The 10,627-nt window shown below is 40.6% G+C and overlaps 1 protein-coding gene across 1 annotated transcript; it reads right to left on the minus strand.

Moving 5' to 3' along the window:
- Nucleotides 1–210: 210 nt before the first annotated feature.
- On the minus strand, nucleotides 211–9,357 carry LOC145774449 (sodium/hydrogen exchanger 9B2-like). Its single transcript, XM_082585706.1, has 14 exons — nucleotides 9,277–9,357; nucleotides 8,809–9,046; nucleotides 8,197–8,370; nucleotides 7,659–7,801; nucleotides 6,391–6,518; nucleotides 5,956–6,092; nucleotides 5,329–5,486; nucleotides 5,284–5,296; nucleotides 4,721–4,842; nucleotides 4,183–4,323; nucleotides 3,829–3,925; nucleotides 2,901–3,049; nucleotides 2,272–2,349; nucleotides 211–1,559 (listed from the first exon to the last, which is right to left on the minus strand). Exons 2-14 carry the CDS (start codon nucleotides 9,044–9,046, stop codon nucleotides 1,260–1,262), a joined length of 1,878 nt encoding a protein of 625 aa, XP_082441832.1. The 5' UTR covers nucleotides 9,277–9,357; the 3' UTR covers nucleotides 211–1,259.
- Between the last annotated feature and the right edge of the window lie 1,270 nt (nucleotides 9,358–10,627).

Genomic DNA, 10,627 nt, shown 5'->3' on the forward strand with positions numbered 1-10,627 from the left:
CTGTAGTGTTGGGATCGTCCTAACCAATCAGACCTTACTCTGCCAAGAAACCAACACCACTTGTTACAACTTGCCCCACCATTAACCTCCACCGGGAAGGCGGCACATTCTTCATATTCAGTTTGATATGACGATTATTAATTTAGGTTAAACACCTCAACAAAAACGGAATTACAGTCAACTCCGCTTAATTCGGACACCGGATAACCCGGACAACCGTTTTTATTAGGCCAAAATGCTCGGGAACGGAACAAAAGTGAAAATTGCACATAAAAAAACTCTTGTTAATTCGGACAATTCTCCGCTTAATTCGGACACAGAACACAGTATTTGAAGAATTACTGTACTATTTCAACCCTATACGTGTGTGTTACACAGTAATATATTTGTTGAATCGCTTGGTATCGAAATACTGTACAGTACAACTAACCTGAAGGTATAATTCTTGTGCGTTTTATACGATCAGTGCCAATTACTCCAGTACAGCGCAGCTGCAATTCATTTATTACGCAACAGTACAGTATTTTTAATGTGTTGTCTGCCTTTACGCATACCATGATACGAACAATTGATTTTCCGCTTAATTCGGACAAAGCCGTTTCTCCGCTTAATTCGGCCAAAACTGAGCGGAACCAAAGTGTCCGAATTAAGCGGAGTTGACTGTACATTATTACAAAACAGTGACAGCGTCAATTTTGGCGGGTTATTTTCTCCATTCTTATAATGTAATCAACGCTCACGTGATCAAGGGTCAACAACTGAAATCATCCACCGCAGAAGTGGAGGATCCCATTTGTGAGAATGATAATTGAAATAACAACTTAGATCACATTACAAAACGAGAAAGACATGATAGGTGTTACGTCATAAATACGAGTAACGAAACGTATAAATATATCATCAAACCGACAACGATCTATATGGGTTTACGAAATTAAAATTCTTTAAATATTTTTGTCACAGCTTGATTCAGTTCTTTTGAAGTTTTTAGTGATCAACACAACACAGCACCGAAGAAACTACATCAGTCCACAGGAATGATCGCACCCGCTTTTCATTTGCGTTTACTCAAACATTGCTTGCTTGAAATAAACATCAAACTAATTATATTATGTATAAGTTGACCGCGTGAAGTTTTAGGGAAACCATGAAAAACGCAGGAATCATAAATAAACAATCCGAAACTCCCGCGTCTGGAGTTGCATAGATTCCCAAAAAAGTTGATGGAATGCTCCACTTTGGAAGTTGACAAGTTTGGATCATGAGATCGCGGAATCTTTCGCTTCCTCTTCTATTTCTTCCAGACTGGGTTCCTTCATGACCAGTTCTAACCCGGTTGGATGAGCCCCTCCAGCCCCAGATCCCCGCCGACTGATGCTATGGAAACTGGGACTGCAATGGTCGCTGCCTTCAGCCTCACTTTCCAAGTACGCCTCATTGTCTTTTGGGTTTGAGCCTTTCCCGGAACTAACTGCGAGCAGGCGTGGGCCAGCCAAAGTGATCCCAAAGCCTCCAATAGGCGCAGTAATTAGGGTGATCAACACGGAAAGAATAAGAATCTGAAAAATCATTAAAAAGATTAAAAGATTGTTTTGTTGATGCTTTCCATTAGAATCTGTTATTTTGGCCTTTTCAATTCTTGGCTTAGTCACATCAACGGAACTGAAAATGTAACTTTGAGTTTCAACAAACAAATCCAAAAACAAGGGAATGCACCAGACACGTAGTTACGAATGGCAAGTTTTTCCAGAAAGCTACACTAGCCCAACCTTTCTTGTTATTCTTTCATCAGCTATTCAAAACATTCATCTTCTCAAAATAAAAGTTGTCTTTCTTTCACTGGTTACTTGCGTCACTAGTGTGAGCAAAAAACAATTTCAAACAGGGCCGTATGCAGGTGGAGGGATGAGGGAAGCAGTCGCCCCTTTTAAAATTTAATCTTACGCTCTAAAAAAATGTTTTGCATGATATTACAACGTTTTAATGACATTGTATTACATGTTGAATGACCTTTCATTAAATTTTGGCTGCATTCAGAAGCTATAACTTTAAACAAACTCTTTATTTAAAACACTAAAATATTTGCCTCCCCGACAGCTTTTGCCTCCTAATTTTTTCTTTCTAGCTACGTCACTGCTTTCGAGCGTCAACTGATCTTGTGCGAGTTTCATTGTTCTTGCGTGAAGAGCGACAATTCATCAAGATCCTTATTGTTTCACATCCAACAGGACGAAGAATTCCAGTATTTTGGACTTACAAGCAACGGCTTACCTGCTCCCCCCAGCGAATTTCTTGTTCTGGCCTCTTCAATCGATGGGCGGCTTCCAGAGCGGCCGAACCAAGAGCAGCCTGTAAAGTAAACAAGCCAATGTTGAGAAAAGTTGCTTGTCAGGTGCTGAATCCCTAATTGTTGGTGCGACTGGCATTTCGACATTTCATTTTACCACCAAGAATTGCGGTGGCAAATTGTTTTTGTCTGACACACAAATGTGAATGTTCTTCGATTTAGCGATGCAATTCGATAGGACTGCATCGCTATAAAAGACAATTAGCCTCTTTGTTAAAAAAGATTCTATGAGAAAGACCAGGAACTCGACAGTGTCACATGGTTACGACCACGTGACCAGTGACGTTTCTCCGGAACTTTTACAACTATTTGTTCGAACAACTCGGCTGAATGTGTCGTGTCGTGTCGTGAACCAAATGAAGCTTTCTTTGATTCTTCTCTCGTTTTGCTTGGAAAGTTATTGCAAGATAACATTTTCATGATTTCATAATTCCAAGTAACGTTTTTATTGAAAGTTGGTTTAATGTAAGTATGCTACTTTTCAAGTTGTGAAATTCCTTTTACTCAAGGAATAATTTAACGTATAGCCATATCCCTGCTTAAAACTTTGCACCTGAACTGTGCCTTTGGGTATCCACGCGGTAGAGATAAAGAGCCTTTCTTTCAGGTTCAAGTTGAGGTTAAAGGTCACTGACGTGCTTGTTATCAGTCGACCAATCAGAGCGACGCACAGCACAGCCAGACCAAGTCCCACCGTTTCACCTGAAATCATCGAACCTTCAAGTAGACAGAGACCAACAGATTTTGTTTCACAGATTTACATTTTAAGATAAATTTTTAGATCCTAATTTATTACCGCTTCGCTTGCCATCTAGCGGTGGCTGTCTTTCATAGATAACTAAACTCATCAAACACCAACTGTGACGTATCGGGGTGATCTTATGGTTGATCATTTTGTCTTTGGAGAATTTTATCAAATTCTCTTGGTACTTTCGTGTCGTTTCTTTACACCAACTCACTCCTCTGGTACCGACCTGTTGGTCGCCACACATTATCACATAACTATGGAAAAGCAGCCATTGTGGCCGTCCGTGCACAACTTATTTTGGGTCATAGTTAGGAACAATTGCCATGGCAACCAGCTATTTCGTCGTCACTCATTCAACATAAATAAATGTGGCAACCCTGGGCCAGACTGTGCGTTTCTAAAGGACGTTTCAAAACAATGCATTCGGCTTGTAATTGCATAAAAGCAAGCATCACTACAGCCGTTAGCAAACATTCAATGGCCATTGTGACAAAACAGATGAATGGATAATTCTTCTATTCACCCAAACCAGTCGTTCCATCAATTAGCCTATAAGAATGACAGAGAATGTACAACTGAAAAACCCACTTTAGCATATCTGACGTTCAAATAACATTAAATAACAGTGTTTGGTAGCAACATTAATCAGATTTATCACCAAGTTTCAGTAACATTATTATTGGATCACGGACATGGAACTGATTAGAATCATCAATGACGTCACAATACTTACCGTCCATCAATGTGACGTCAACAAGAGCTCCAGTGAGACCAAAGAGAATGGGTTGAAACACGACCCACATGTAATGCCAGGCATCGGCTAGGGGCTTCTGCGGAACAACAAGCGACACCACTATAAGTGTCCCAATATCGTCTTGACAACAATGCACAGCATCAAGATGTCGTGCGGAAATGTTTGTCCATTTGATAAACAAATTCGTTAAACATCAAGCTTTGACGTTGTTTGTCAGCGAACCGGCTGACTTTCTCTCGACGGAAATCTCGCGGTTTCTCGCACTTGTCATCACGGCTTCATTATCGCGCCGAACGATCGTTGTCGCGAAATTATCCACAAAGTTGCGCTCACCTTCCCATCCTTCCAGTGGAGAGATGCAGTGAACGACATTATGAGGGCACAAAGGGCGCCGGATCCTGGGATTCCCCACACTGCTGATCCAAACACGAAAAGAATTCCAATCGAGAGCAAAAGCACCCCGCGGCAGAAGTCCTGGGAAGGAATGCGATGACGTCATTAACAAGCAACGCGGAATGCGACGTCATAAGCAAATAGATTAAGAAGCGCGTGATAACAAACTGACACTCGGTTTTAGTGGTTTCATGTAAACAGGTGCAGCAATCGCTCTAGTTTTTCTGTTTCAAGCACTACAACAAACGAGTGGTGTTGGGGGCGCACGTACAAGATAGGGGGAAACGTGATATTCATATCTTCTCGCGGTTGCTTTGTTTCGTTTCCACAAAATTTACAAGGACAGGAGTGGCCGACTTTTAACTTTCCTTTGTTGAGAAAAAAGTTTGTCCCCTCCACTGCCTCTCGCTAAGATAATAATTAATAAATAAAATAGGGATCTTTGTTCACAATATGACCACACAATGCTCATTCTTACCTTGTATCTCATCGTACTGGATGGAATGTACGAGATGAAAAAGCCAAGCGCGAGTCCTGACGCTATCCCAATGATGACTTGAATGACCGCGCCACCGATTTCCCTACCGATGTCGGTCGAACCTGTCAGGTCATAATCAGTGCTCACGTCACAATATGGAATTCATAAGGGTGTAGTGCTTGTTTATGAGGTAATGAATTAGAAGCCCCCTATTCAAGAATGTGGTGGGAAAGAAGTGTCATGTCATCAATCATTTGATTGTCCTCCCGCGAAATAGAATGTAAGATCTCGAGGATGCTGAGACCTAGCAATGAATGCTCTCGGTGTGGTCCAGAAAACATCTTGGATGGTGAAATGATAGACCCCTATTCTATAATGGCTCAAACGACTAAGAAAACAAAACTTCAACAAGTTGCTTCCCACTAAACAAATGATATCAAAGTGTTTTCGAAATCTTCTTCGATATCACTCGACAAAGATTGCAGCGTGCCACCTCACTTATTGAAACGTCATCATCTCTTGATTGTGATGTAAACATGAAGAAGCTTCCCACCTGGACTCACGCGTGGAATGCTTGTAGAGTTGGGGAATGACGTCACCCACAACATTCCAGAGCCGGTGTCGTTAGCGTTCATTCCTGTCCAGTTGGAAACCGCGACACTGTTTGTTGCCAAATTATCTTGAGGGGGGCTTCCTGACTGAATGCTCATTATGTCGTCTTCTAGCCCAGCCGGGATCGCGATGCCGAGCAGAACAGTGAAACCCGCTAGAGGAAAATAAGGAAATCTTTGATGATGAAATCAAAATTAATTAATGAGTTAAAGATCACGATTATGATTACTAAGCAATAGATTGAGTTTCGCTTTTAGCAGCACGACCGTTGTTAAATTCACACTATAGGCCTAGATGCAAACAACCTGTTTATCCTGATGCTGCGAGTTTGCTGTGGTAGTAGCGGTTTGCACTAGCTTTCGGAACACAGTTCCCTAGTGATGTTATTGGAAGAAGTGTGTCATGTGAAGTCGTCAACAGAGATTTAACAACCTCCCCGTCAAATTGTTTACAAATCTATTTTTAATGTTTGCTAGTTTATATGACGTTTGTTCTTCCCAGCAGACACTCGCTGCTTTTATGTGGCGCTGTTCTCACCACAAAGAGCGCGCTCTGTCAATGTTGAAATGTTAATGACATTTTGCAGAAATTCTGTCCCATGACATTTGAAAGCGTCAACTCACCTATAGCGAGTACGTCATCGATTCCAGACGCCGCCATGACGAGCGATGGAACGCCTTTGGCGACTCCAAAACCTAAATCCTGGAGAATAATTAAAGATGGAATGACAACGGCAGGAGACACGGCCGCGATCATGAACCTGAAAGATAAAATTGAAAGATAACGTTGTCATGGGAACTACCTCTAGTCGCAACTTCACAACTTGCGTCAACTCTTAGACATAAACTGAAGTCTACAAGTACAACATGGCAGAAGTTGTCAAGCTTTCGGGCCTTGTTTATTTGGAAGTGTAAATAAATAATTCTTCTCAGCATTTTAGAATCAAAATATTGAGCATTCAACCTGCATTCTATTTGTTAATAAATTCGCCTCAACGACTAAAGAAATCATATTTACTCAAGTTGGGAACCCCCATGCTATGGGGTGCAACCACTCACCCTGTCATAAAGCTCCACTCAAATGGGAATCTCATGATGTAATGGCCCAGTATTCCAATCAGAATGGTCTCCGTTATACAAGGAAGAAAGGCCAGCCGCACAACTGCCCACTTCACCTTTTTCATCGCCTGCAATGCATTGTTGCGTCATAGCAGTGCAGTCAGTTACAATAGCCTTTGCATTTCTTGTTGTATCAATACATCCAATAACCAGAAGCAAAAACTGAAGTTCATGCAAGAAATATTGGCCATTGTTGGGCCGGTGTGGTCATACTTTAGAGAACGACTTGCCCTTGTTACAATCAAAGTTATCTCTTGATCTACCGATACCAAAAATTATGAAAATTGTTTCATTGCATTCGTTTAAAAACAATTTCTCCTCGTTGGTACATTTGAAGCTTTGTGTTGTGATACTTTCATAATTTCATCAATAATCGTTCAAATGAAAAGAAAAACATTTTAATATAGTAAATCTGACGAGAAATTTACTTAAATGCGCGACTCCGTCTATAATGCACATCCTCATCAAGATGTACATCAAGCAATATAGTACATCATTGTTGTATTGTGACAGCATATCATGATCAATGTACAAAGAATCTCCCGTTGTACATTCTAGGTTCACCATTGATCACAGCACGGTCGTAGCAATTAATTGAGAGTCAAGTTTTGTGAAAATATAAAAACTTGAAACCAAACTAAAAGAACGTTAACAATTCATGAACACCGCGCTGGCTTTGTTTCGTCACGATCTCATTTCCCTCTCGGGATAATCGCTAATGTCGTAAAGGTTCATGAACAAATTCGGCTATATCGATCATCGCTTCTCAATTTGTTCGAAGTCGGAAAGTTTGCTTCGACAAAAACAATCAACCAAAGATGCAACGCCGCGTGTTTGGAAAGCTGCAGCAGAGCAAAGGCCAATTGGAGTGGAGACCGATGATGTCACACACGAAGCAACATTCGGCGAAGAACTTCAATTGAAGCATCGCCATACAACATTTGTGGGTTGCTTACGAAAGGACGTAATTGACTAGAATTGTTTTTCTGCTGCTGAAGTTGTTGAGGGGTGACCGATGTGTGGCTTTCAATGTACAGCTGCCACATTCGGTGATTTAGTTCACGAAATCAAAGGCTTTTGGAGTTGTACACATTTCATCATTCTCGTCATCACGTCAAGCAAAGATGAAGTCAAATATCACACTTTATAAAAGCGACATGACGTCAATAAGACGTCATCCGTACGTCATCCGTACGTCATCCACTCACTTCTGGCTCAATTTCGAGACCGGCTCTCGTTAGGATGACAGTTAGCGCCATCTCGCGGAGGATGCTGCTGGTCTCCTCATTGATGTTGGAGGCGATGTTGATCACTGGGATGTTTCTCAACGCCAATCCCATGAGAAGAGAAGCTGAAACGTCATCAACAAAATTGAACGAGTGTTTACTACGTTACTTAAATTGGAATTTTAACCAAATTTGTGAACTGCTTTCATCAAAGTCTCTTCTATTTAACGTAAAATTCCTTAGAATTGTCTTCATCAAAGCGACCACTGATTAAAATGTTCCAACTAACAAACGGAACTGAAGCAAGATTAGATGCAAATCAATCCAACTGGCAGAACTTTACCGCATCTTTTCTGCTACATCGGTTGAATTATGTTTCGATTAACTGAAATATTTTCATCTAAGTTACTAAACTTCTCAGATTATCATTGGCAATAAATTCACCTTCAATAATCTGCGCTTCCTCTCTATTTGTACTATGACGTTGTTTCAACGTCAAACTAAACTGCAACAAACTCACCTAGAAGTGGGGGCAGTGGGGGACACCCCTTTGGAGTAGGTATCTTGACCACGAGTTGTTCTGCAGCCAAACTAAGCAGGATGGTGACAACTAAACCGAACAAACTGTCGCTGAGCCTCATCTGGTCTGGAACAATCGACCATATCGCCCCAAATATCACACCAAGAACAATCACTGCAAACAATTCAATCAAGCAAGGTTGTGGCTCATCCGACCAACATTTTGTTTTTGTCTATTGGTAAGCTCCTATATAACTTGTAGCTTGGCATCATAGTCTTAACAAGTCGCGCGTATTCGAAAAGTTTGTGTCATGCAACAAAGCATCCATTTTATCAATCCAATATTTTAGATTTCAAAACGTTTTATAATCTAAAATATTGGATTGATGAAATGGATGCTTTGTTGTATGACGTAAACTTTGAAACTAAATAATTTCAAATATCACTCTACAGTAGGCTAATTCACTATCAGCTCAGCTTTATGCTGCCACAAATCAACAACTTTCCTAATCAATAATTTTCTCGTGCTGTTTATCATTAAAACCGTTTCTTTTGCCTTCACAATAAAAATGCATTTTATGGTTTTATAAAATAATAATCTTGCCGCACTTACACCAAGTGATCCATTTCGCAGGCCAGCCTCTCGGCGGGCATAATCGCTCCTTCCATGTTTTGAAGGGCTCGGTTTCGACTGCATTGTCACAATCGCAGGGGTCTGATTGTATTGACAAGGAAGATTCCTGGTTGTTCCAATTTTTTGTTGTTCTTATTGTGACGCCATCGTCACTTAAACAATCAATTCCAGAATCGCTCCTGAAAAGCGTGGCGGATGAAGCAGAAGATGGAAGCATCTACAAAAGTTATTCAATTAAAAACTCACTGTAAAGTATTTTATCGATGATTTCCTCACATTTCTCTTTCCTTAGACCTGAGCAATAATTTTTATGGTAAGTTGTTGAAAAATTATATTACTTTTGTCAACATTAGCAAATAAATCAGACAAAATTAAAGTCTAACTATTTGAATGAAAATTATCATCTGCTTTACAAAACATAACAACTTAAGTTTTATAGAAACTTACTTTGCCAATCAGAAATTTGTATTTCCTCAAAAACTTCACAACGATTCGTGGATTGTTCAGATTCAATGTGATCGGGAACTTCAAAACCGCGAATGAAGATTTCCATCGCGTCCGCCGCTTATATGGCGCGTGACCGGTGTCGTGAGGAGACGTGGCATGTGGAAAGTTACTTCCAAGTCAGGAAGCTTTCTTTCCGCATGTCAGAGGGGCGGTCAATGCATCACAACAGGTGGCCAGTTTGAGGACCACATAGATAACTAACTAGATAACACTAGGGTGAAGTGAAAACGAAAACATCACTTATATATTAACAATTTTGGTAGAGAGGTGACTTTCTTTAACCATAGACAGATAAAACCAAGCAACCACACGGCATTTAACATCATACAATTAGAGTGAACATAAAATTATTGGTTTTATCTGTCTATATATTAACACACAAACAAAAACTGTAGATTAATGTAATTGACCTATAGACTGTATGGGTGCATAAACATGGGCAGTTACTTTGCTGCTCGACCATGTTGCTTTGTCACTAGTGTTGATGCTTTATGAAGAGAATACGAATACGGTACCTCATGCGATTAGCTCATATTATAGAAAGGAGTTGTACTTGCACTTTAAAAGTAGGCTACTTGAGCACAGTACAAGGTTGTTCATGTCCTCTTTTCTTAGACCTGAGCTTCCGTTCGCCCCGATAGCTCAGTTGGTTAGCGCGTGACTTCTGGAATGAAGAAGCTTCATGATCAAGCGGCGCTGGTTTGACTCTCGGGGTGTGCGCTTGAGCAACGCTCGTTAAGGACTGCTCTCCATTCAGCAGCATCCAATGGATGGAATACCGGTAGTTCCCCGGCAACAAGACTTCAACAATCGGAAACTTCACTCTGTCAATCTCGGTGACCGAGCCTGAGTCAGTGATTGAAAGCCTCTACAAGTATGCGGAAACTGCCAGGATTAAGCTCTGCAAGAAGCTTTCCCAGTCCGAGGATAAAGATTCAATCAATCCTACATCGCGAATCAATTGATGTGTTTAGATGACACTTCCTCCATCAGGGCACATACTGCACAAGACGGTAGCACTTCTTGGAACATCGATTATTCCGCACAATACAGGTAAAAACCCATGAAGAAATCCTCTCATGAACAAACATTGTGATGTAACAATATTAACACAAACAACGTAAACATGTGAAAAACTTTCATTTTAATTAAAGCTTCGAGCATGGCACCCGTGAATTGTCAAGGAGATTTTACAGTAAAGTTGCAAAGAACATTTTGGTGAATTTTCTTTTAAGATTAATTTATTTGCTTTAGACATGCAAACATGTTACACATCTATATGAAGTTAGGC

Source organism: Aplidium turbinatum, chromosome 1, assembly GCF_918807975.1.
Source record: "Aplidium turbinatum chromosome 1, kaAplTurb1.1, whole genome shotgun sequence".
NCBI classification, from domain to species: Eukaryota; Metazoa; Chordata; class Ascidiacea; order Aplousobranchia; family Polyclinidae; genus Aplidium; species Aplidium turbinatum.

What these genes read in the sequence shown, in the direction of transcription:
- LOC145774449 (XM_082585706.1), bottom strand. Translation starts at nt 9,046, where the DNA reads ATGCTTCCATCTTCTGCTTCATCCGCCACGCTTTTCAGGAGCGATTCT. An exon ending in TCCACTGGAAGGATGGGAAG is followed by an intron (nt 3,926 to 4,182) that starts GTGAGCGCAACT and finishes GTTGTTCCGCAG; the next exon opens with AAGCCCCTAGCCGATGCCTG. An exon ending in TACCCAAAGGCACAGTTCAG is followed by an intron (nt 2,350 to 2,900) that starts GTGCAAAGTTTT and finishes TTTACTTTACAG; the next exon opens with GCTGCTCTTGGTTCGGCCGC.